Source organism: Papaver somniferum, chromosome 9 (assembly GCF_003573695.1).
Source record: "Papaver somniferum cultivar HN1 chromosome 9, ASM357369v1, whole genome shotgun sequence".
NCBI classification, from domain to species: Eukaryota; Viridiplantae; Streptophyta; class Magnoliopsida; order Ranunculales; family Papaveraceae; genus Papaver; species Papaver somniferum.
In genome coordinates, this window is record NC_039366.1 from 149,934,841 (window position 1) to 149,961,701 (window position 26,861).

The 26,861-nt window shown below is 42.1% G+C and overlaps 1 protein-coding gene across 1 annotated transcript; it reads right to left on the reverse strand.

The window, feature by feature from the left end:
* Positions 1-436: 436 nt before the first annotated feature.
* Positions 437-2,042, reverse strand: LOC113313743 (fasciclin-like arabinogalactan protein 4). The gene has a single exon (XM_026562537.1). The coding sequence runs from the start codon at positions 1,909-1,911 to the stop codon at positions 664-666; it is 1,248 nt and encodes a 415-aa protein (XP_026418322.1). The 5' UTR covers positions 1,912-2,042; the 3' UTR covers positions 437-663.
* Between the last annotated feature and the right edge of the window lie 24,819 nt (positions 2,043-26,861).

The following is a 26,861-nucleotide window of genomic DNA, read 5'->3' on the forward strand; positions in this document are numbered from 1 at the left end:
ACTGATTAGGGTAATAATAATTATAATGGGAAAGGATAGTTTTGGAACTTCACCCATTAAGACACCCCCTTAGCCTTAAAAAGAGTTGGTATACCCCAATTTGGCTAGGATCTATAAGACAAAGATCTAATAAAGTAGCTGGAAAACTTAATTAGGTGAGTCTGACTACGGCCCACATTAGTCTGAAAAGCTTTGTTGAAAGAATTAAAATTCAGATTTTTCAGAAAAAAGAAAAAAGTTCTACTGTAAATTAAAAGAAATCCCCTGAATTTTTCTTTCAGAATTTACATACTTTCTCTTCTTCGATTTGATTTTAGAAGGATATCTATAAATTTCCTTGCTCAGGTTTACACGGTTGGAATTCTGTTAAAGGCCTCACTTTTTTCTTCACTGTGTCACAAATTTTAAGCACAAAACTGAAAGAAGAAGAAAAAAAAGGCCAAAAAATATGCTTCTTTTGATTATTAAGTTTAATTATTATACAAACCAGAGTTACTGCCTTCTCAAACTATTACAAAAGGTGACCTAATTGATTGATATAAATTTCTCCAATAATAAATAAAAATGTGCTGTTTTACAGCCGCTGTATAATAAAGACTCAAAGGATCCCATCATCAAAAAAAGAAAAAGAAAAAACTTAATGAACATAAATTACAATGATTTTCATACAATTAAATACAGAGCTATACAAAGAAGAACAAAAGAAATGAATGAAGATCTGATGCAATTATTACTTGAATTGATTTGAGCACCATTAGGAGAAGATAATGGTGAATTACTATCATCAGGAGATAAAGAAATATCAGGTGGTGGAGCTCCAATATCTTCTTGAGAACCAGATTTACCAGATCTCATCATAGGTTCTTTCCCAAAAATTTCTCTAGGTAATAAAACCCTAGAGACAGCAAAAATCGAAACAGGGTTTTGATCAAAAACAGTTTGTGTAATTGTTGCTTGAACAATACCTGTATCAATTGCAACTGATCCATTAACTCTTGTTATATTCAATGTAAATCTACCAGCACCCATTGTTTCAGTAGCTAATGTTGGTTGAACAGGATTTACTATGGATTCCAAAGAACCCAATGGATAATAAGAATGCAAGACATGAAATTTCAAAAACACGGATTTTTGATCAGCTGTTAATGATTGCAATCTATCGGTAACTGGAAGATCTGCATAAGCCTCATCTGTAGCAACAAAAATAGTAATTCCGGCACCACCTTCATCGGCTTCAAATTCTTGAGCAACACCAGATGCAGTTAACATCGATGCAGCAACATTGAAATTTTTGGCATCGAATAAAACCCTAGGTATGTTTAACCCCGACGGTGGTCTATTTTCTGAAGCCATCAAATCATATCCATATGGGATTAACAACGAATTAACTGTAAAAATACTTACATTATAAGGAAGGGTTTTTATCATTGAAATTAAGGTAACATTTAACGGTGAATAAGAAACAGGTGAACGAACATAAACAGTTCCATCTTTAGGATTTCTAGTAATATTAACATCACCCAGATTATTACTTGCCCGACCTGTTGTTTGATAAAGTGTCGTAATGAGTTTACCGGCTGCCGGAATCTGCCGAAGTTCTGGCCAAGATAGGTATTGAAGTAGCACATGGTACCTCAGAACATCAGCGAGATTATTAGAATGGTGTGCTAGATCGGAAGAACGGAGGAAAGTGTTAGGAACAACTAGAAGAGTGAGAGATGATCGTTGGGTTAGATCTTGAGCAACAGAAGTGTTTAACAGAAGATTGTTGAAATCTGAGAGATCAGGAAAATTTGAGAGAAGTGAAGTGATGTTTAACGCTAAGATTTGAGGTGGTGAAGATTGAAAGTAGAGGAGAGATGTGAGGAAGAAGATTATAAGGGTAAAATTGGAAAATAAATATGTAGCCATTTTTATTTTGTTATACTATTTTCCTCTTTGTTGCAGAAGTTGTAAGTGATGGAGAGTGTAGGGAAGTGATAGAGTAGAGAGAGTGGGTGTGGATTGGATGCCAAGGGTGATGATGTTGTTGTTGATCTTGGGTTTCATTTTCTATGTTACCCCTCTACAAAACGATTTGCCCCCTATTTACAATGGAAAATTTGTTGTTTGGTCCTAGGCCCAAAATATTAGTTACAGCAGGGTCCAACCGGAGAATAATCTTAGTTTAGGGTCCATATTTGTTTAAAATATGGAAAAGACATATTTAGCCCCTGGCGTCGAGCGTGTCAAATAAATAAGAAAATGATCATTTAACAAGACCAAGACGTAAAACAAAAACATAAAAAGAAAAAGAAATAACATAAACTTTTGGACAACTAGATTCGCACTTTCCTCCTCCAAGTTACAAAATTTACCATTGACATTAGTGACTGGAATCCTCTTTTTTCAAGAATCCTCACAGTAGGCAGTAAATCTGGACATGCCTCCCATAACATAAAACAAACCTTATTGGAATATGCTTAGTGCCACGAGTTTCCAGCTTTCCCTACCACCCTTCCAGCTTTTCCTACCACCCAACGAGCCACTACTACCCGAAACACTCCCTACTGCTCCACTTCCGTTGAACCTTATCCTCCCAAAGCACCAACAGCCTCATCATAAGAAATGTCGAAAATGTCAGATCCAATTCAACCTGTCCTCTTCGAGTTTACACCAACACTGTCAGCAGCGACCTCATCATTATGAGGCACCACTCAAAATCCAGGGAATTGAATGAGGCACAATTGTTAGTACAACATATATGTACTGTTTAATGACTACTCTGCAAAGTAGCTTGAGAGATTCCACTGTAGTGCTAGTGGCTTCATGGGCTTCACGAGTAGTGTATTCGCAATGTAAAGAATCTGTGTTTAATTGGGGCACATAATATGTATTTATAAAATTGGTGCAGCAAATATGTACTCAAAACAAGAGCATATTCTGTCTGCACTAGAAAATGATGATAATATGTTGGAATCTTGCAATCATCATGCTAGTTAGCTATCAACAGTGGTGCCGCAAATTAAATTACCATGGTCTACAAGGGGCAACACACCCTTGATCCCATTTTCGATTTCCAGTTGCATAAAATGCTAAAAAAAAAATTAAGAATATATCAGCATACTTAACTACCCTCAGTAACAACCTATGCGTTACACCTTCATGCAAATTTACAGCTAGTTTGGAACTAATCACTGATTGCTAATCATTACCTGACCATCGGAACCAACAAAAAAAAATACTTTATTATGAATAGGAGAAGATGCCAAAGCATTGACATTACCCTTGTGGCAAAGAATGTGTCTGGAAAGGAATTTTTTGTTCACCGTCCCAAAATTGTACACTACCAGTACTATCTCGGCTAACCACGGTACCGTACCTAGAAGAAAAAAGACAATGATTAACGACTGCAAATCGAAACAAGACAAAATCAGTAGATGACTGAATATTAAACAACTTCTGCCAAAGCTTTTTGTTCCTGCAATACAAACGAAATGGCAATATTAAACAGTCGAGATTTGGTACACAAGTTAAATCAGTCTTACTGGTAACCACACAAGTTATTGAAGTCTAACACTCAATGCAAAGTAAAACTTTGGAATTCATCTAGTGCAACTGAAAGATCCGTAGTGCGATTACAAATCCACAACGCCTAACACCAGCTACCGAAATAACAAAAAACGAAATGCCAAATCCGAGAAAATTAGTAATTAAGAGTGCAACCTCAGTCAGATTGTCTAAACTATTTGTTTTGGCTCCTCCAATATATTTGAGAAATTACACATAACAACATTTATATGGTGATTTTTTCTTGAGTGTGGCCGGTGGCGATTATACACTGAGAAGTATCACAGTACATCATTTATACACTTATTTTCTCAGGAGTGCAGCGCTTATACACTGTGATTTTCTATGAAATTATGGGCCAAAGGAGGTAATCTCCGTAGCTCACCAAATACGACAATTGTCAATTATATACTCTATATTTATACTGCAGAGAGACCAGAGGTGCTTACACCCATGTAATTCACAATTTTTATTTTTATGAATATGAAAATTGTATTCGGAATTTCTTGTTTGCAAGGTGGCTTGGCAAGTTACTTTCTCAATTATTACATGCATATGCACCATCGGCTAATGAACATGTTATCGAGAACTTAAAGAAATGCTTCTAAAAAGAGTATTTAGTTATGTGCAAGTGTAATAAAAATAAGATCAAGTGGCAGATAAAATAGTAACAAATGGAAATTGATTTTTAGGAGTACGTCATTTATGTACTATGAAAAATTCTTATTTCACGATTCATAGAATGCCAACAAATCTACAAAATTTCATAGTGACATTATTGGTATGTTTACACAACGTAACCTATGCGTAATGCAAAGAAAGGAAATTCTTCTTGTCACAACGGTCAGTACATATTATCTACACTCATACTTTTATTGGATTTTAAACATCATAACAGGGATTGCATTCTAAAATACAGCTAATTCCATCTAAAACCTTTGCATAATGCTAAGATAACAATTCTTCCTTTCACAACTGTGTCAGTACATATTTGCTTCACTCATATTTCAGTGGATTTTAAGTATCATAACAGGGATAACATTTGAAAAGATAGCTAATTCCATCTAGCACCTATGCATAATGCGGCACAAACACAAATCAGGCTAATGTAAATTTCATTTTGGAAAATGGTGCACTTGTCTTCACAACAGAGAGATGAGTCTGTAGTAAATCATGGTGTATTGTAATTTACACAATAAGAGAGAATAGACTTACAGATTTAGTAGATGTTTTCTTTAGATCTCTTGTTTGTTCATCAAATGCTTGTAAAGTCTAGTAGCACCACCACCTTTTGAATACAAAATGAACAACACCATCAACACCATTAAAGAAACGGAATAGAAAAAATTTAAGTGAAGTCGTGGCGAAGATCTCAAAGATCTAATTTAACAAAACCAAAAATTACCAAAAATCAAAAAATAAACTCAAGATAATCCTCTGAATATGAAATCAAAAACAACAATATTAGAAGCACTACTGTCAGCTAAATCATTGACAAGGACCACTACTCAGTCATTGGTTTAAACTACTCCTAACAGTAATGAAATCTGTACATGTGTATGAAGGCTTCGCCACATATAAAGTTAGGAAGTACGAAGTACATCGTTTATGCAACGATTTTCTCTTGAGTGTAGAGTTTATAACTTGAGAAAGAACACAATATAGCAATTATACACTAGGATTTTGTCAGCGGTGCAGCGCATATACACTGGGATTTTGTCAGCGGTGCAACATATATACACCTTGACTTTTCAGCAGCGCAACATATATATACATTGTGTCTTTTTAGCAGTGCGGTGTATATACACGGTGACTATCGAATGTAAGCTAAACGAGGTTTAGGATTGTGGAAACATTGGTATTAACATATGCACAAGGTTAAACTAGTACTCCATAACATTAATCTTTCACGAAATAACTACCATTCTAATCAAATTTCTAAATATTGTAATTATGGGCGAACCTGTGTATGAAAGCTTGTCCTATACAAATTTAGTAAGCATTGAGCTGCTGCTGCTGCACTTTCATATCCATGTAGAAGGCATTTATGCAGGAGCTACAAAGACTATCTCTCCATGCCTGTAAAAAAAGAAAAAAATGCAATATCAGAAACATCTAAAATCTAAAAATTCAAGTACAGTTGTTATGCATTGTTAAAAAAATCCAGTACAGCTGCTATGTAGTGTATTTTCTACTCTAGTCTCAAAGATACTGCGTTGGGTAGTAGTGTGAAGACGGGTATGAAGTAAGAAGAAAAATTACTTCAATAACAAATCCAGTATAGTTGTTATGCACTGCTCAAAAATCCAGTGCAGTTGTTATGTATTGTATATGTTTTATTCTATAATTTTGAACATACTGCATTGGGTAGTAGTGTGGAGATTACCAGCCTCTGATTTTTCAGTAAACCAAATATACTCACATCAAAAATTAACTCGCATGATGGGTACTATACTCGCATCAAAAATTAACAACAATTTCAGAGCCAAAAGCACAAACATATACAACCAACAGAAACATAGGAATATATCAGAACCGAAACACTTTCAATTCAGTATTTCATATGTACTGCTAGATCATATGAATTAACTGAGTATAACTATGAACACAACAGAATTACAAGCAATTATTTTCAATATTCCATATATGTACTTCTGATTCGTAAACTAAAAATCAATTGCATGTCAAAAATAACTTATAAACCTATGAATCTAACAGAATAAAAATAACTCCATTCCAGTATTGGATACAGGTACTTCAGGATCAAACAAAAAAAAGTAATAAAACAATGAATATAACAAAATTAAACCAGTTTTTTTCTTCAGTATATCGTTTATGTACTGCTGAATCAAATAATCTGTAACAACAAACAATCATGATTTTAACAAAAAAAAAGAAACAAAAAACAAAATTATGGCTATATTACTGAATAATCTAAACAATAACAATTTTTGTTCTCAAATCAACACATCAATTCTTCCTATAACGTTTCAGTGGCCAAAGTGAGATCCATTAATCCACTACCAAACGTAACAGATCATTACATCGAACCAATTCACGGATCAGCAATCAAATATCCAAAATTAGACCTATTTTACTAGACTGTAACTAGTAGATCGAATCCAACAAATCACTCAAATTTCAGTAAAAACCAATTAATTGATGATAAAAAGAACTTGAACAGCAAAGAAGAAGATCTGAAAATATCAAAACCCTAAGAAAACAATAAAAAGAAGACTAAATTAAGAATCTCACCATTTTTTAGGGTGTTAGAAATGATCAATCGAAGGAGATACAGAGGAATAAATCTAGGGAACAAAATCTTGCGCGGAGAAACTGATTAATCGATCAAAGACCTCGTAAGAATCTTCATCGCAAGTCGCCATAGAGAAAATGAAGAATGATGAATTGTGAATTGGTCTGTAAAGTAGAAAGGTTATTTCTGGTATTTTTAAATTACACATAAATGTTCCCGCACGTGTACAGGACCTGGGATTAAAAAGTTGGGTCAATTTTACTGTTTTCTTTTTATTATGGACCTCTGGTTACTGGGCTTTAGTGGGTGGACCTGCCACTAATCAGTACTAGGATATTAGTATCTATAGGTAATTCCTACATTTACAATAACACTGAGTCGCTACTTTCCATTTCGCGCCGTTAAATAGTGTATGTCCGAATATATACTCCATCCAATCAAACTAATAAATAGTGTACGTCCAAATATATAGTCCATCTAATCCTTATCAACGGGTAGCTAGTTCAGCTGGTCATTTCGGTTTTTCAAAGATTTCATGCATTCCAGAAGGTTTCAGGTTCGAATTTAAGCCCAACGATGACGCAATATTGCATAACAGAATTTGACATAGAAGGTAAAGTTAGCTTTCCCCCTTGCGACATAACCAGCCCCTCTTTCTGCTTCAGCTCCTTTGGATGGTTCCTCATGAGGCTCGCTGATAGGCTAGCACGACAACCTTTTCAACTAAGGTAGTAGTACGTTGTTGGAGTTTAGCTTGTTAGATTATATAATTTTACATGGAAGGTAAAATTAACTTGCCCCCTTGCGACATAATCATCCCCCTTATCCGCTTCAGCTCCTTTGGCTGGTTCCTCATGAGGCTCGCTGATAGGCTAGCACGACAACCTGTTCTACTAATGTAGTAGTACGTTGTTGGAGTTTAGCTTGTTAGGTTTCCAACTAGTCTCTTGTGATAATACTCTTTATCCAATAATATAAAGAAAAAAGCTATTTTCAACCGAAATTTATTTTTTGGTTTGTACCTAAAATGTCTAAAGTACCCTGTAACAAATCTAACTCCTCTTTCAAAATATTCCTTCGATTTCTTTCTCACTTTACTACTCTCATTATCATCGCTTCATCGGCCGTTTCACCCATGGAATTATGCTTCTATTGAAGATTCAAGTGACATGAACGAAAAATGAAATGCCAACCTACTTGCTTCTTTTACTCCTTATGCAAGAGCATGATGAAACCCTAATTTTCAACTCTTAATTTACAGCCTAAGTATTGCTTCAACTCAATTGAAGACTTTAAACCAATCTGCCTCCCACATATAAGCCTATGTGTGATTTCCTTTCTGATCAACATATCAAGGTGAGACTGGAAATCGATATCAATAGACAAAGTCTAGCTAAACTCAAAATCCGGACTTATGCTTCCCGAAGAGCAGCCTAGATTATTATTCACCTCACAAGTATTGAACCTGTGGAATTAAAAAGTCTGGGACGAAGAGAACTTTGCGATTTTTATCTATATTGTTTAAGTTAGCAACTAAAAAATCAAACAAGATCAGGATACTCGAACTATCAAGATAAAAGATAGTTGGACCTGGTGTAGATGGGGCAAAACAATTTGCTGGTTTTTAAGGAATTGAGGAGACGACCGTGCGGAGGAGACTTTTCGAACCGAGCAAACTGCTTAACCTCATACATATGCACTGCAATGGGAGCGCTTGAATTCGAGAGATCAATCTGTAAGACTCCGGCCTAAACCAAGACAATGGTCGTTCCAGAGTCAATTCGGTCACAAGAGAGGATGGGTCGATCTGTAGGAGGGAAGCTGAGAAATGTGTGAGATCAATGGTGATCAAGGATTGTGAATGTGTTTAAGATTTCTGCAAGTTTTCTGTGAATTATTGAGTTCGAATAAGTTCTGGTTGATTGATTGAATTCTTGAGAGTGATTGCTTGAATCAAAATTCTTCTGTTGTTTCAATCATGGGTTAAGAGACTTATTTATATTGCAAGAAGTAGTAGACACATTGATCCCAGTAAGTGTGACGGTTTCTGAAGTCAAGGAGTGGGAAAGTGGAAATCGTGTTAAAACCAGTTACTCATCATGCGGAGACTTGGTTGATTGTCCACCCACTACTTCGTTAACTCCTTCAACCGCTTGCACTACTTAGCCACATTCTCATCGTGGATGAACACACGTGTCATAGTTCACAAGACCAAAACCCTAGTTAATATCCCCCATGTGACACGATTGATGTCTCGTGATTGTGGAGTCTGCAAGGCAGACATGTATTTAGTTAGTCAGTTGTTGACTTGATGAGACGATGAGTCTTTGTATTGCTGAGTTGAACATGATTTGCAAGTGTTTTAGGACTCATGAATCGAACATGTCTGTTGAGACAGAGGTATAATTATCGAATGAAAGTTTATGGTTAAGGTGAGCAAATATTGCTCATTCGATGAACTGTTGAATATTGATAGTTGAACCAATATTTCTAGTTTGAGCAAATATTGCTCATTTGATGAATTATTTGGTAGCGGGACCAAATAAAATATTAATTTAAGATACTGGCAACTGGACCGAGTATAATAATTAAAATGTTGATTACGGGATCAACATAAAATTATTGGTATTTGAATCTGGAATTATGAACCTTGGATTCGAAACCCTAATTTTGATCAATTGATAATTTATTGAAAATCAACCGTGGAGTGAAGGAGGGACCGGATACATAGGATGATGGGACAATCATGTAGCGCCCAAATGATCTAGTGGGCAAATACCAAAATCTCTTGAAGACAAGTTGGTGAAAAGATGATTAAATGCTGGTTTAATCATTTATTAAAATGGTGCTCGTCTGAGCGTTAGACATAAAACCTAATTATGAAGAAATGAGGGACTAACCAAGAAGTCATGGAACCGGCCCTGGTTGGTCATGGGACCGGCTGACGATTGTTTGATGGAATTCCAAGTTGTTTGGAAGAGTTTGAACCTAATATGAACAAATTAGGTCAAATTGTGAAAATATGTGGGACCGGCCTCTTGCAAGCCAAAGGGCCAACCTTGGTAGGCCAAGGTAATATGCTCATGTCACCATAGTGTTCGTGCCTGAGTCCTGAGAACTTTGTTATTTTTCTGATGCGCGTTTGAGCAATATTTGAGAAAATATGAAGAAATCAGGGTTTTGCTCAAACTGAGGAACTTCATAAGTTGAGGAACTTCAAACTGAGCAGGGGTTTGTTTGAGGTTGTTTGTTGTTGAAGCTTTTTCCTTATGTGTGTGATTGAGCAGGGGTTAATTGGTGTTTTCTTTGTGTGATTGCAGTCTTTTATTGATTAGTATTTTAACGAATGGTATTTTAAGTCTTCAATTGAGAGCCTTGTTTACCTAATTTGAATTCTTAAACTCTCATTCCTTGAATCCTAATTGATCTTTGTGCAGTGTTTGGGGTGCAATTTTTTTTTTTTGCAGTTCTACTGGTGGCAGTTTCAGACAGAATGCCTAGAACTCGTTCTTCATCGTCTGCAAATCCCCCAGTCACAAATAATGATTGCAACAAGGATGTATCTTCAGTTGTTTCTGCAATGCCGGGAACCATACGATCCTCTTCCGCCCAAGAACAGCGACTTGCATATTCGGATGAGGTTGTCTTCACATCTGAAATGTCTCGGTATCCCAATGTATCATCCCATTCCCAAACGTCTCAACACTATGGAAACCCTTCGTCAGTTTCATCCCCAAACACTGAAAACCAATACTTTCAGAACCCATCAACATCGTCGCAGAGTGACAAAATCTCTTGTCCATTTAAGAATTATGATGGGTGCATTGAAGGTGTTGCAGGAAGAGGGTAAGCCAAGAGTGCGATTTACAAACATATTCATGATAAGCACTTCCCCACAGAAAGAGACAAGGATAAATGCCGAGATACAATACGTAATAACATTGACTGTTATCTTACATGGGAGAAAAGTTTGAGTGCCATGCAGATGTGGTTGTGCATCCAATGCTTACATGTCCATGCCTGGAAGATACCATGTAGCAATCGTCAACCTCGTGATGCAATTATTGGACCATACAATGAATACAGGGTTACTTTTTTAATTCATGGTGTTGAGAAACCTCAAGGGGCATCCAGAGATAGGGCTTCCACGCACACTGCTTCTCAGATAATCCAGGATAGTGGTCTCACAGTGGATTTACTCAACAACATATTTCAGAAGCGCATACCTACTACTGTAAGCATACCTCCACCGTGCAGATTGAATTTTTCTCATACCCTTAAAGCTACTTTGGATAAAGTACTTTCAAATCCCAATAACATGGATGCTTGGCTCCAACTTTTATTGCTCCATGTATGTACGTTAAACCTCTACAGGCCAAAGAACTCCACTGAAGAACGATCTAGCAATCGCAGGAAGCTTCAGATTGCAACAATTAACCAATCTCTGGCGCAGTGGAGGGAGTAATGGATGGATAAACTTGGCTCAGCAACTGCTTACATCTTCCAGCCAAAGTACCAAACAAAGGCAGTCCAGCAAGAAGAAGAAGAAGAATCCTAATTTGGATGCCTGCAGAAAGAAATTAGGTTACGGCCATTACACAACAACAGTGCGCATACTTTCTTCAGATGGCATAGCACCACCTACGCCTGATACATTGTATGAACTTCAATCGAAACATCCTTATGCTCCACCACCATACATCCCAACTGAAGATGTCCCTGCTGCCGCTCTATTAGTGGATACTGCACAAGTTTTAGATGCAATCAAAAGCTTCCCTAAAGGCACCTCAAATGGTAGAGACGGCTTAAGAGCACAACATTTGTTAGATTCCTTAAGTGTCCTTGCAGCAACAGTGAGTGAAGAACTCCTACAATCTATGACAAGTGTAATCAATTTGTGGCTCGGCGGCAAATGTCCTCCTATACTCGGTGAATACATAGAAAGTGCTCGTCTGACCCCATTACTTAAACCAGGTGGAGGTTTAAGGCCAATTGCAGTTGGGACAATATGGAGGCGGCTTTGCTCAAAACTGGCTGCCACTAAGGCGTGTAAACAATTGGCTTCTTACTTCGGCACACATCAATTTGGCATAGGAGTACCCTGTGGGGGAGAAGGTATATTACATGCGGCTAATAGGCTGCTGGAAATTAAACGTGTATGTAACACAAGTACAATGATGCTCATTTATTTTAGCAATGCCTTCAATCTCATTGATAGAACTGCGTTAATCAGAGAAGTTAGGACACATTGCCCTGACATTGCTCGATGGGTAGAGTTTTGTTACTCCCAGCCATCTAGGCTATATTACAACGACTCTATCCTATTTTCTACTCAAGGTATACAACAGGGAGACCCTCTTGGTCCCCTATTATTTGCACTAACCCTACAACCTCTCTTCAACATGATTTCCACACAATGCAACTTGGATTTTCATGCATGGTACCTGGATGACGGTACCATTGATGGTGATACACTAGAAGTGGCTAAGGCACTAAAACTCATACAGTCGGAAGGACCTAAACAGGGTTTACATGTAAACATCAAAAAGACTGAAATTTTCTGGCCATCACCGGATCCAAGGTGTTGTCAAGAAGGTGTTTTTCCAGCAGAGATTGACAGATCATCGAGGGGAGTAAAACTTCTAGGAGGACCTGTCAGCTTAGATGCTCAATTTTGTAGTGATATCTTACTAAGCAGGGTAGATAAAACTGTCCAGTTAATGGAGAAAGTACAGCAACTACAAGACCCACAGTGTGAATTAATTTTGCTTAGAAACTGCACCGGTGTTTCGAGACTCTATTTATCACTCCACACTACTAGCCCTAATGCATTACAGGAAGCCACCAGTCGGTATGATAATTATCTTCTTCAATATATGCGACGACTGACGGTTGGTGATGGGGCAGGATTCGGCCTGGTACAACAAAGATTTGCTACCTTTCCACTCAAGGACGGTGGCTTCGGCATCTGCACAATGGCAGACGCCTCCAAATATTGTTTCTTAGATTCTTATACTCAAACTACATACTTACAAGAAGCTATTCTACAATGCCCATCTCCATCTGATCCTAGCCCCAGGTACGATCATTCCCTTCACACTTTCATGTAAGCTTGTGGATTATCGTCCTCCAACTTCAGCATTAACAATATCTCCCCCATCCCATGAAATCACTGGCGATGTTATACTTTTCTGATGTCAAAGAGAACATTCCTCATTGCTTCAACATGAGTGACTGAGAAACACTTATCTGGCAATGTAATCGAAGAGAACATGCAACGGACTTTCTCAAGGCTGTACCTATTAGTGGGTTGAACCAAACAGTTGGGACGAGGCAGTTTCGTTCCATTCTCATGTATAGGTTAGCCATACCCTTTTTTGAAGTTGACAGTACCTGCTCTGTATGTGGAAAACCTATGGACATCTACGCAGACCATGCAGTCCATTGTGCAAGCGAGGTGTGTTTGAAGTTCAGACATGATATGGCACATGACGGCATCATAGATATCTTCCACAAGGCAGGGATACCGGCAAGGAAAGAAGTATCCCTAGGATTGCGTTCTACGGATGCAAAATATCTTAAACCGGCAGACATTTTCGTCCATAACTGGGAAGATGGCCAAAAATGTATGCTTTGACGTCACGGGAGTCTCGCCATTCACCACTTCCAGAACCCGTAGTTTTACCCCGGGACATGCAATCAATGCCGTTGTGAGCCGCTGTTTGAGGGTGAAAACGGTTTCTGCTGATTTTGGTAATTTCGGGTGTGTAGGTGAGAAACGAGTTTAAACCCTAAACAATGTACTGCAAGGGAGTACTTTAGATTCGTAAGATTAATCTGTACAAATCCGGCCTAAACCAAGAAATGACCATTCCAGACTTGCTTCGGTCACAAAGTGGAGGAGAAGGGTTGTTTTTGGGGAGGGAAGCGAAGAGAGTGTTGAGACCAGAATAGTTGATTCTGGAAGAGTAGTTGTTTGTCGACTTGTATCAGAAAGTGGGAAGCTAACAGATGGGAAAGCTAGCAAATGTTTTCTGAGTGTTGTATGCTCCTGACCAAAACTTGTTGTTCGGTGGAAATAGGTAAGGCCTATTTATACAAGTCAAAGTGAAACGTAATCTGGTCTCATTAAGAAATGGAAAACGGGTGAGTAAATGGGAGGAGGTGGTAACCGATAACGCCTGGAATTGATGGTCCATAAAAGAAAGCGTTTCACCATTACTCCTTGTATTTACTAACCGCTTCATCCTTATGACACTGTCTTATAACAGGCGTAGTGTACGCCGCACGTTGTAAACCGCCAAACCAATACCCAATAAGCATCCCCCAGTTTGTGACATGTGTTGATGTCTCGAGTGTTTTCGTGGAAAACATGTAGCATGTTGTTGTTGTTTGGTAAGTTGAGCTTGGGATACTTGCCGGCTCGGTGGTGACCTTCGACGGTCGAGATTTTGCATCTTGAGAGAAAGGGTAGCCGTTGATTATTGCAACCCTCCGTTTGGTAGCCAGTGGCATGAAAGCATGGCCGGTATGGTTTTAATATGGCCTAGTTTAGGCGCGGCCAAAATTTAGGGTTTTGGCTTTGTTAAGGCGCGACCAAACTAGGGCCAAAGGTTGCCATGCATTAGCTGGTAACCTTGGACGGCTAAGATCTGTACCTTAGATGAAAGAGTGGTCGTTGATTGTTGCAGGCTTTCAATTTGGTAACCGTATAGGGAAGGCCGGCATGGTATGGCACGGCAAGGTGGTTGGCATGCCATTGGCACATGTGGCATGGCATGCCTTGGCGCGGTTTGGCGTGGCCAAAACTAGGGTTTCGGGCCAAAGGTTACCATGCGTTGTTTGGCGACTTTGGACGACTAGGATTTGCATCTAGGATTGAAGGGTGGTCGTTGATCCTCGCACGCCTTCGTTTGGTAGCCGCATAGGGAAGGCCGACATGGTATGGCGCGACAAGGTGGTTGGCATGCCATTGGCACATGTGGCATGGCATGCCTTGGCGCGGTTTGGCGTGGCCAAAACTAGGGTTTTGGGCCAAAGTTACCATGCGTTGTTTGGCGACCTTGGACGGCTATGATTGAAGGGTGGCCGTTGATCGTCGCACGCCTTCGTTTTGGTAGCCGCATAGGGAAGGCCGACATGGTATGGCGCGATAAGGTGGTTGGCATGCCATTGGTACATGTGGCATGGCATGCCTTGGCGCGGTTTGGCGTGGACAAAACTAGGGTTTTGGGCCAAAGGTTACCATGCGTTGTTTGGCGACCTTAGACGGCTAGGATTTGCATCTAGGATTGAAGGGTGGCCGTTGATCGTCGCACGCCTTCGTTTTGGTAGCCGCATAGGGAAGGTCGGCATGGTGAGGCCAAGGGAAATGGCGCGGACGGCTTGGCATAATGGGGCCAAGGGTTTGGAACGGACGGCTTGGCATGGTGGGGCCAAGGCAAGGTGTGGTTGTCTTGGTGGGGTGGGGCCAAGGGTTTGGCATGCCATTGGCGCATGGTGCAGCTAGCATGGTTGGGGACAAGGCAAGGTGCGGTTGGCTTGGCATGGTGGGGCCAATGCAAGGTGCGGTTGGCTTGGCAGGGTGGGGCCAAGGGTTTGGCATGCCATTGGCGCATGGTGCGTATGGAATGGTTGGAATGTCTTGGCGCGGAGATGTGGCTGACATGGTTTGCCATCGGCACAGTTGTGCGGCTGGCATGGTTGGCATGCCTTGGCGCGGAGATGTGGCTGGCATGGTTTGTCATGGGCACAGTGGTGTGGCTGGCATGGTCGGCATGCCTTGGCGCGGAGATGTGGCTGGCATGGTTTGTCATCGGCACAGTGGTGCGGCTGGCATGGTTGGCATGCCTTGGCGCGGAGATGTGGCTGGCATAGTTTGTCATTGGCACAATGGTGTGTCTGGCATGGTTGGCATGCCTTGGCGCGGAGATGTGGGTGGCATGGTTTGTCATTGGCATAGTGGTGCGGCTGGCATGGTCGGCATGCCTTGGCGCGGAGATGTGGCTGGCATGGTTTGCCATCGGCACAGTGGTGCGGATGGCATGGTTGGCATGCCTTGGCGCGGAGATGTGGCTGACATGGTTTGCCATTGGCACAGTGGTGCGGCTGGCATGGTTGGCATACCTTGGCGCGGAGATGTGGCTGGCATGGTTTTCCATTGGCACAGTGGTGTGGCTGGCATGGTTGGCATGCCTTGGCGCGGTAGCATGAGAATTAAGGTTTGGTATAGATGATGTCGGTCAATGCTAAGGGTTCTGCCGTGGAACATGACACATGTAAAAAAAAGGTACCCTGGTAATTCTTACGTAAGCATGCTAATTGGTTCAATAAATGCGCTAATGGTCATAGTGACGTCATGTCAGATGTACGGTTTTACGATTTTAACCCTAAGCTAAAAACCACCATCAACATTAAGTCCCCTGCTTAGCTCGAAACAGGAGCATTTTTGTGAGGTAAGTATAAGATGGTGACAGGTAAGGACAAAATCGAAATGACAGGTCGTGAAAAGATGGTCAAGAAGACCCGGCTAACCTTTTTCGAGAGGTAAGGAGAGTTCGTGATTCTCGTGTTGGCGGCCTTGCATAGATTCTACTTGTGGTATAGACCGTGAAGTGGTGAGATGTAGACCGTCGGCTTGGTCTGGTCACGCATCATATTGGCTGGGCTATGGAACACTGAGGTGCTGGCTTAGCGAGTTGTTGGCATTGGTGCGGCTTGAACGGAGCCGCTGGCGTTGGTCGGCTTGGAAAGGAGCCGCTTGCGTTGCGCGGTTTGGAGTGGATCCGTCAGCATTGGTCGGCTTGGAATGGAGCCGTCAGCATTGGTCGACTTGGAATGGAGCCGTCATCATTGGTCGGCTTGGAATGGAGCCGCTTGCATTGCACGACTTGGAGTGGAGCCAGCTTGAGTTCCTTGGAAGGGTGACGACTGGCTTCAGTTCCGTGGAATGATGACAACTTTGTCTAAATTAGGGTGTGGCATGTCGAAACCCTAATTAACGCCATTTACTAGAATCGCTGTAGAATTCTCGTACGGACTCGGATTTTGACGATACGCCTCTCCATTCTGAACGGAAAAAAATATCCTATCTCCCACGCGAGAATATTTAGGTTTTGAGCTCGTTCGGAAGGTGAAAACAGCTCGACAGTAAAATTCAGGAAGAATTCAGGAGGAGGGATGTTGCGGGCCCGAGGTGGAATAGTCGCGCCCAGTCACCTATTCCCGTTCATGGATCAAGAAGGAATCTTCATTTTGTTCAAACTCTAGAAACTTCGTCCGCATGAAAAGAGGTATCGACCCTCTTCTGTTGCTCGTCTGGATCCGTGCTTTCGTCTGAAGTGTCTCTCCAGTGGATTCCAAAATTTACCAAAACTCAATGCATTCTTGAGATGGATGGATGAAATATATGCTTGGCAACGATCATGTTAGGGCTAATCTTGGATATTGTTGTTGCGTTGTCGGTCTATCCTTGACTTTATGTTGTTCAGTGTCAGGTCCTTCTGATCGCGATGATCGATATGTTGTGGATGATTGTATGGTAGAAATATTCCGAAGACACAATTTGAAATAGATGAGTTGGGAGACATTATGTTGCCGTTGTGCTGCTATCAAGTCTTCAAGGACTTTGTTCCAAGAGACATCCTTCGAACCAGCTTCTGAATCTTGGACTATCGTATGGAATGGGACGCGATGAGCAGTCCCCAGTTATATTTCTGTTAGATCCGAATATGTGAATATATCTTTGTGGCGTGCTTTTGGAGTCTTCGATGCACATGTACGGCTTCGTGTTGAGAAATTCCTGTGGCTCGTAAAACTTCGGCAGTGACGATGTTGAAATCAGAAATAACCAGGTTGAGGGGATTGAAGGCGTCCCATGATGGTAGTCCCCATTTGTAGCCTACTTTCATTGCATCGCCTTGAATCCATGTCCACGGGATTTGATACAAGCTTATTGTACTCTTCTGGATGTGACGTTGGGATGCACATGGACGAAATATTCTGGATAGCGGGGAAGTAGGAATGACAGAGTTACGTTGTTTATCGTGGCTCCCTCTGTTTCTTCAAGAAAATGTTTCAGCCGCGTATCTGGAGTTATCTCATGAGTCTTTGATGGTCGTCGGGATGGACTGCGATGAGCAGTCCCTAGTCGCATTTTTCTTTAGTTTCTGAAGTTGTTTTCTTCTGAGCAGGCTTGGGATCCTCCGCAGCCTCGTAAAGTGTTGAAGGCGTATTCTAGACAGAGAGGTGATGATAATATTGTGTTACACCCTTGAAGAGTAGATGACCTTATTGTGGCTATGGCCTTTTGGTTGACTGTGTCTTCTGAGTTTTGACGGTGAAGGGATTCCGTGTATATCCTCAGTTCCCAAGTATGGTTTACATGTTTTCATCTTTGTAGCGATTACTGTTGTGGTGAAGCTCTGGATGGTATCAACAAATGAATGGCAACAGTTCTTGGTAGCAGAGACTACATTGTCGTGGTAACAAAGTAGGTTGGTTGGAATTGTATGGGCATCCATGGAAGTAAAAGGATTGGCTTGATGAGTAAGCGAGCAAACTGTTCATGATCATCAGTTTTGGCGGGATGGGTTAAAAGGCGGTCATGACTACGAAGATTGGCTGGCTGCGATCATGATCCTTGACATGGGGAGCGTGGTGGTACGGCCCTTTGCAGGAAGGAGTGGCGGCCACGGTATGATCCTTGGAAGGAGGAAGCAGCGTTGAAGCGATTCGACTCTTGGAGAGGATGTTGAAACTTAAGAAGCCATACGCTGAAGCTTCGGCTTCGGATCCTGGAGCAGCTTATGGAGAGAATGTTGAAGCGGAGCGGCTGCTGGAGCGAACGTTAAAGCAGAGCGGCTGTTGAGCGAATGTTGAAGCGGAGAGGCTGCATCAATCGGTGTGTTTTCAAACTGGACACCCTTCAAGCGAACAGTGGTTAGGAGTCCCCAGTTCTATCTATTGTGGTTTCCAAGAGAGGTAGGGGTTTGGGAACAGCTTCCTGGATGGAAATAGATGCTTTCCTGACGCAGCACGGTTGAGGGATGCAAATATGTCTTGACGTTGCGCCTTAGGAAAATATAGAATCTCTCATAAATGTTTCATCATAGACTGCATGATTTTGTGGGAGAAGTTCCCAAAAATCATGCATCTCCTGACAGGAAGAGAGTCTTTGTGAAGTCATGTGGGTTGCTGATCTCCTTGTTTCGATTTTGGAGAAGTCGTTCATGATCTCTACGTGTGATGAAATTGGATTGATGATTCCCTTCTACTGAGCGTTCAAGAGCAGCGATGGAAGGATGCAAGCTGTTGGTGCTGGGAAGATGCAAGTTGTTAGTGCTGGATCGGCTTGGAATGGGCTCTGGCTTGGCAAGGAGATCGCTCGGCACGATGCTGGCTTGGCATGGCGCGGACTGTTGGCTTGGCACGGCGCTGGCTTGGCACATCGTCGGCTTAGCGCGGCGCCGTAGCAATAAAGTGGGCAAGCATTTCCAAGTATGTACTTCAGCGTTTCTCTTTCAATTTGTTTTCTTTTTTTTTCTTGTGTTAGTGCAAACCCTAGCCATAGGTATGCCTTCCATAAGTCTGTAGAAATATTGTTCTTCTGAACTGGTGTAAACCCTAGCCGTAGGTATGCCTTTCATAAACTTGTAGAAATAATTCATCATAAACAATCCCTCTTCGAATATCACCGTAGTAACATCGGCTACCTCATGAATAGTGACGGGTAACCATTATTATGCAAAGTAGGTACGTACGGGTAGGTGACTGATTCCACGAAGAACCGGGCGTTGGGGTTTTCCTCTTTTTTTCTTTAAGTCAAACAAAGCGTCTGGTTTATGGTTTGATTTGAATTGATAGATAACTGTTATCTATGAGGGTTTTGGATTATTATTTGGAATGAACTGTTTTAGAATAATGATGTTTTTTGGTTATGACTATAAGTAGCATGAGTACCCCAGGAAAATCATGGAATTGCAAATGTTGTGTAACAGTAGAAAGCATGAAATGAAACATGTGAACAATATGGCTATCGTTTTTCTTCTCCCCTGTGAAGATTTGAAGTAGTGGACCATGTATTTTGTCTAGCAAGACTTACTCGGTTTTTCGGATCTCCTAACGAAAAATGGATCTTCCGGGTGCAAGTTCGAGTTTTGTGGGAAGCGCCGTCGTGATCGTGGAAAGTCCCCAGACGTCCCTGAGTCACCTGATAACCGAGTCTTCGATCCCTGGGCGGATCCTTCGCTTCTAACCTCTGGGAAGTCCCCAATCATCCCTTGTCGCGTCATGACTGGTAACCGGGCCGTATGATAACTGAGTCGTTGATCCCTGAGTGGATCGTTTGCTTCTACATCAATGATGCCTGGGTCGAAGTAAGAGATCGAGGATTGAAAATTGACATTGTAACCGAAAGATCAATCTCCCACTGTGGTCGCCAATTGTTTGAGGGTGAAAATGGTTTCTGCTGATTTTGGTAGTTTCGGCTGTGTAGGTGAGAAACGAGTCTAAACCCTAAACAATGTACTGCAAGGGATTACTTTAGATTCGAGAGATCAATCTGTACAAATCCGGCCTAAACCAAGAAATGGTCGATCAGGACTTGCTTCGGTCACAAAGTGGAGGAGAAGGGTTGGTTTTTGGGAGGGAAGCGAAGAGAGTGTTGAGACCAGAATAGTTGATTCTGGAAGAGTAGTTGTTTGACGACTTGTATCAGAAAGTGGGAAGCTAACAGATGGGAAAGCTAGCAAATGTTTTCTGAGTGTTGTATACTCCTGACCAAAACTTGTTGTTCGGTGAAAATAGGTAAGGCCTATTTATACAAGTCGAAGTGAAACGTACTCTGGTCTCATTAAGAAATGGAAAACGGGTGAGTAAATGGGAGGAGGTGGTAACCGGTAACGCCTGGAATTGATGTTCCATAAAAGAAAGCGTTTCACCATTATTCCCTGTATTTACTAACCGCCTCATCCTTATGACACTGTCTTATAACGTGTGTAGTGTACGCCGCACGCTGTAAACAGCCAAACCAATACCCAATGAGCATACCCCAGTTTGTGACATGTGTTGATGTCTCGAGTGTTTTCTTGGAAAACATGTAGCATGTTGTTGTTGTTTGGTAAGTTGAGGTTGGGAGACTTGTCGGCTCGATGGTGACCTCCAACGGTCGAAATTTTGCAACTTGAGAGGAAGAGTAGTCGTTGATTATTGTAACCCTTCGTTTGGTATCCAGTGGCATGAAAGCATGGCCGGTATGGCTTTAATATGGCATAGTTTAGGCGCGGCCAAAAGTTAGGATTTTGGCTTTGTATAGGCGCGACCAAACTAGGGCCAAAGGTTGTCATGCATTAGCTGGTAACCTTGGGCGGCTAAGATCTGCACCTTAGATGAAAGAGTGTTCGTTGATTGTTGCAAGCCTTCGTTTTGGTAGCCGCATAGGAAAGGTCAGCATGGTATGGCGCGGCAAGGTGGTTGGCGTGCCATTGGCACATGTGGCATGGCATGCCTTGGCGCGGTTTGGCGTGGCCAAAACTATGGTTTTGGGCCAAAGGTTACCATGCGTTTTATGGCGACCTTGGATGGCTAGGATTTGCATCTAGGATTGAAGGGTGGCGGTTGATCGTCGCACACCTTCATTTTGGCAGCCGCATAGGGAAGGCCGACATGGTATGGCGCGGCAAGGTGGTTGGCATGCCATTGGCACATGTGGCATGGCATGCCTTGGCGCGGTTTGGCGTGGCCAAAACTAGGGTTTTGGGCCAAAGGCTACCATGCGTTGTTTGGCGACCTTGGACGGCTAGGATTTGCATTTAGGATTGAAGGGTGTTCGTTGATCATCGCACGCCTTCGTTTTGGTAGCCGCATAGGGAAGGCCGGCATGGTATGGCGCGGCAAGGTGGTTGGCATGCCATTGGCACATGTGGCATGGCATACCTTGGCGCGGTTTGTCGTGGCCAAAACTAGGGTTTTGGGCCAAAGGTTACCATGCGTTGATTGGCGACCTTGGACGGCTAGGATTTGCATCTAGGATTGAAGGGTGGCCGTTGATCGTCGCACGCCTTCGTTTTGGTAGCCGCATAGGGAAGGATGGCATGGTGGGGACAAGGAAAATGGCGCGGACGGCTTGGCATAGTGGGGCTAAGGGTTTGGCACAGATGGCTTGGCATGGTGGGGCCAAGGCAAGGTGCGGTTGGCTTAGCATGGTGGTGCCATGGGTTTGGCATGCCATTGGCGCATGGTGCGGCTAGCATGGTTGGGGCCAAGGCAAGGTGCGGTTGTCTTGGCATGGTGGGGCCAAGGGTTTGGCATGCCATTGGCGCATGGTGCGGCTAGCATGGTTGACATGCCTTGGCGCGGAGATGTGGCTGACATGGTTTGCCATTGGCACAGTTGTGCGGCTGGTATGGTCGACATGCCTTGGCGCGGAGATGTGGCTTGCATGGTTTGCCATCGGCACAGTGGTGCGGCTGGCATGGTTGGCATGCTTCGGCGTGGAGATGTGGATGGCATGGTTTGCCATTGGCACAGTGGTGTGGCTGGCATGGTCGGCATTCCTTGGCGCGGAGATGTGGCTGGCATGGTTGGCATGCCTGCATTGTTTGCCATCGGCACAGTGGTGCGGCTGGCATGGTCGGCATGCCTTGGCGCGGAGATGTGGCTGGCATGGTTGGCATGCCTTGGCGCGGAGATGTGGCTGGCATGGTTGGCATGCCTGCATGGTTTGCCATCGACACAGTGGTGCGGCTGGTATGGTCGGCATTCCTTGGCGCGGAGATGTGGTTGGCATGGTTTTCCATCGGCACAGTGGTACGGCTGGCATGGTTGGCATGCCTTGTCGCGGAGATGTGGCTGGCATGGTTTTCCATTGGCATAGTGGTGCGGCTGGCATGGTACGCTTTCCTTGGCGCGGAGATGTGGCTGGCATGGTTTTCCATCGGCACAGTGGTGCGGCTGGCATGGTTGGCATGCCTTGGCGCGGAGATGTGGCTGGCATGGTTTGCCATTGGCACAGTGGTGCGGCTGGCATGCCTTGGCACGAAGATATGGCTGTCATGGTTTTCCATTGACACAGTGGTGCGGCTGGTATGGTTGGCATGCCTTGGCGCGGCAGCGTGAGAATTAGGGTTTGGTATAGATGATGTCGGTCAATGCTAAGGGTTCTGCCGTGGAACATGACACATGTAAAAAAAAAGGTACCCTGGTAATTTTTACGTAGGCATGCTGATTGGTTCAATAAATGCGCTAATGGTCATAGTGACGTCATGTTAGATGTACGGTTTTACGATTTTAATCCTAAGCTAAAAACCACCATCAACAACCGCAAATGTAAAAAATATTTGGATACATGTGTTGCCCTTAGCTATGGATTCAAAGCCCTAGCCTTTTCTACCCTAGGAGAGTTGGGAGAAGACTTAGTTTTGCTTCTCAAGAGATTAAGAAACTGCCTATCCAACAATGATGCAAATTTTAAATTTGGTAAGTATTTATTTCATAGACTAGGTATTATTATTCAAAAAGGTGTAGGCGCCCAGATTGTAGCCCGGCTGCCTACTACCGCCGTGTATTGAATCTTCTGTGTTCAAAAAAATAAAAATAATAATAATAATAAACTCTCAAAACTCTACTTCAATCTTAGGACAATAAACCCTCAGGCTTTGCAAGCTGCCACTGCTCACTTTGACAAGCATCTTCTCGATTATCTGAGGTACATCATAGTAGGAGACGGTGCTGGTTTTGGAATAGTGCAACAACGACTTGCAACCCTGCCTATTAAAGATGGTGGGTTGGGAGTTTATACAATGAAAGATACCAGTATGTACTGTTACCTTGCGTCCTATGCGCAAACTAAACACTGCAGGAATCCATCTTGCCGCCTACAGCTTCAGGTGAGAAATGCCACAGTTATAATCACGCCATCCAGCAATTTACACGAGTATGTGGTTTATCTGAATCCGAGTTTAACATCAAAAATACTGCCCCCCATTTCATGAAGTCATTGGCAGTAATCTATTTTGGTGTTTTCAAAGATTCTATGCTATCCAGCCTCCCCTTCAACGAGCGTGAATCGATCATCTGGCAGTGTAACAAAATTGAACATGCCATGGATTTTTTAAAGGCAGTCCCTATTACGGGACTCAACCAGTCTTTAGGACCTAGGCAATTTCAGTTTATCCTACAGTACCGTTTGGCTATACCAATGTTCGATGCTGATAGTGTTTGCTCTAGCTGCTCTAAGTCGATGGATATTTACGGAGACTATGTGGTGCATTGTGCAAAGGACGTGGGACCTAAATACAGGCATGACATGGTTAGGGATTTGATATCTGAAGTGTGTTACAAAGCTGATATTCCTTCCCAGAAAGAGGTTTCTTTGGGGTTTCTCTCTAACAATGACAATGATCTTAAGCCGGCAGACATCCTAGTACACAGTTGGAAGGATGGGAAGGATGTATGCTTCGATGTAACAGGAGTCTCACCCTTCACTACATCACATACTCGATTGTTCACCCCTGGACAAGCCATTGCAGCTGCTGTCACACACAAAAACAATAAATACCTCGACAAGTGTATTAGTAATGGTTGCGGCTTCGGTGTCTTGGCATTCACTACTTTGGGAGAGTTGAGCGGTGACTTTATTGCTTTTCTAAAGAGATTGAGTAACCGCCTTGCTAGTCATGATGCGAACTACAAAGTTGGCAGGTTACTCTTCCATAGGCTAGGTATCATTATTCAGCGAGGAGTTGGAGCCCAGATTGTCGCTAGGATGCCAACTAATCACTCGTTAAAGACTCTGTTATTTGTTTTGCAATAAAATGCCCCCTGATGGCACTATTTTATAATAATAATAATAAAAAAATAGTAATAATAATAATAATATCTGCACGTGAAGCTACTGTTTGGAGATGTAATAGATCTGATCATGATATGGATTTCCTTAAGGAAATACCTATTCCTGGGGCTTAACCAGGCAGTTTAGCTCGGTCTTACAATATTGTTTAGTTATACCCCTTTTTGAGAAATGTAGTAAATGTACCTGTTGCGGCAAACTCATGGATATCTTTGGCGATCACGCTATCCATTGTGCTAGCGAGGTCGAGTTTAAATTCAGACATGATTTAGTAAAGGATATTCTGGCATACATGTGTTACAGAGCTGGTGTTGCGGCTAGAAAAGAGATTTCTTTGGGTGTCATCAATAATAAGGATTTTAGGCCAGCGGATATCATGGTTTATAATTGGGAAGATGGGAAGGATGTTTGTCTTGACGTCACTGGGGTCTCTCCGTTTACTTGTGCTAAAACACGCAACTTCATACCAGGTCATGCCATTTCTGCAGCAATTACTCGCAAGAACACTAAACACTTAGATGTTTGCATTTCTCGCGGGTATGGGTTCGGTGTTTTGGCTTTCTCCACTTTTGGTGAGCTTTTTACGGATTTCTTAACTTTCCTGAAGAGATTAAGGAATTGCATGGCAGGATATGATGCCAACTTCAAGATACGCAATTCTCTTTTTCATAGGCTAGGGATCGTTATTCAAAAAGGTGTTGGTGCCCAGCTTGTTGCTAGGCTACCCACCATCTCTTGTAATATTGATTTTGATTCTCAATAATATTAATAAAAAACAAATATTAAATAATAATAATAAGAAGAAGAATATTAAACAAATATTCCAATCAATCCTTAAATACCGGCTTGCCATACCCTTTTTTGAAGAAAACAGCAGGTGTTCGATATGTAACATGGCGATGGATATCTATGCCGACCATGCAGTCCACTGTGCAAGTGAGGTGGGTTCAAAATTCAGGCATGACATGGTTCGTGACGCTCTTCTTGACATATGCTACAGGTCAGGTGTTATTGCTCGTAAAGAAGTCTCTTTGGGGTTTCTTTCAAACTCTGTCAAGGAACTTAAACCTGCTGATATCATGGTCTATAATTGGGAGGACGGCAAAGATGTGTGCTTTGATGTGACTGGAATTTCACCTTTCACTACCTCCAGTACTCGTAACACCCCTCCGGGCCAAGCCATCATTGCTGCTGCGAGTCGCAAGCGCGCGAAATACCTACATAAGTGTACGACACTCGGTTACGGTTTCCAGGCACTAGCCTTTTCTACCATGGGAGAATTGGGAGATGATTTAGTTTTATTTCTTAAGAGGTTGAGCAACTTCCTAGTTAGTTATGATGTTAATCACAAAATAGGCAATTCGTTGTTCCATAGGCTAGGTATCATTATTCAAGAAGGTGTTGGCCCCCAGCTTGTCGCTCGGTTGCCTTCCACCGACTTGTAACATACACTCCATCGTCTTGCTAATAAATCGCCCTGAGTGGCTATTTATAATAATAATAATAATAATAATAATAATATTCCCCTGATGGTTCCCTTCTATAAAAAATAATAATAATAATAAGAAGAAGAAGAACGGGCACCTAGCTCAGCTGGTCATCCTCGTTCCCCAAAGTTTCATGCGTTCCAGGAAGTCCCAGGTTCGAGCCTCCAATGGCGTAATATTGCAGAAATTAACATTGGAAGGTAGAGTTAGTTTCCCCCCCTTGTTACACAATCTCAGTCCCCCCATCCGCTTCGGCTCCTTTGGCTAGGTTACTCATGAGGATCGCTGGTAGGATAGCACAACAACCTGTTCAATTAATGTAGCAGTATATCGTTGGAGCTTAGCTTGTTAGGCTTCCAACTAGTTTCATGTAATAATCGTTATCCAATAATATAATAATTTATTTATAATAATAATAATAATAATAAAATAGTTGTCGCCTTCACACAGGTGATGTTACAACAAAAAAAAAATAATAATAAAATAAGGAATTACAAGGTGTGGGACCAGCCATGGCTAAGGCATGCCGACCGGCTAATGAACCCGGTCCCATGACACCTTTCCTAATTTTATGTTATTTTTATGATGTGAAAGAAATATCATGAAATTAAAGAGTTTGTTGAAACGAAGGAGTTTCCATGAGATGAAAGAAACAATAATAATAATAATAAAATGAGGGGTCGCAAGGTGTGGGACCGACCATGGCTAAGGCATGGTCGGC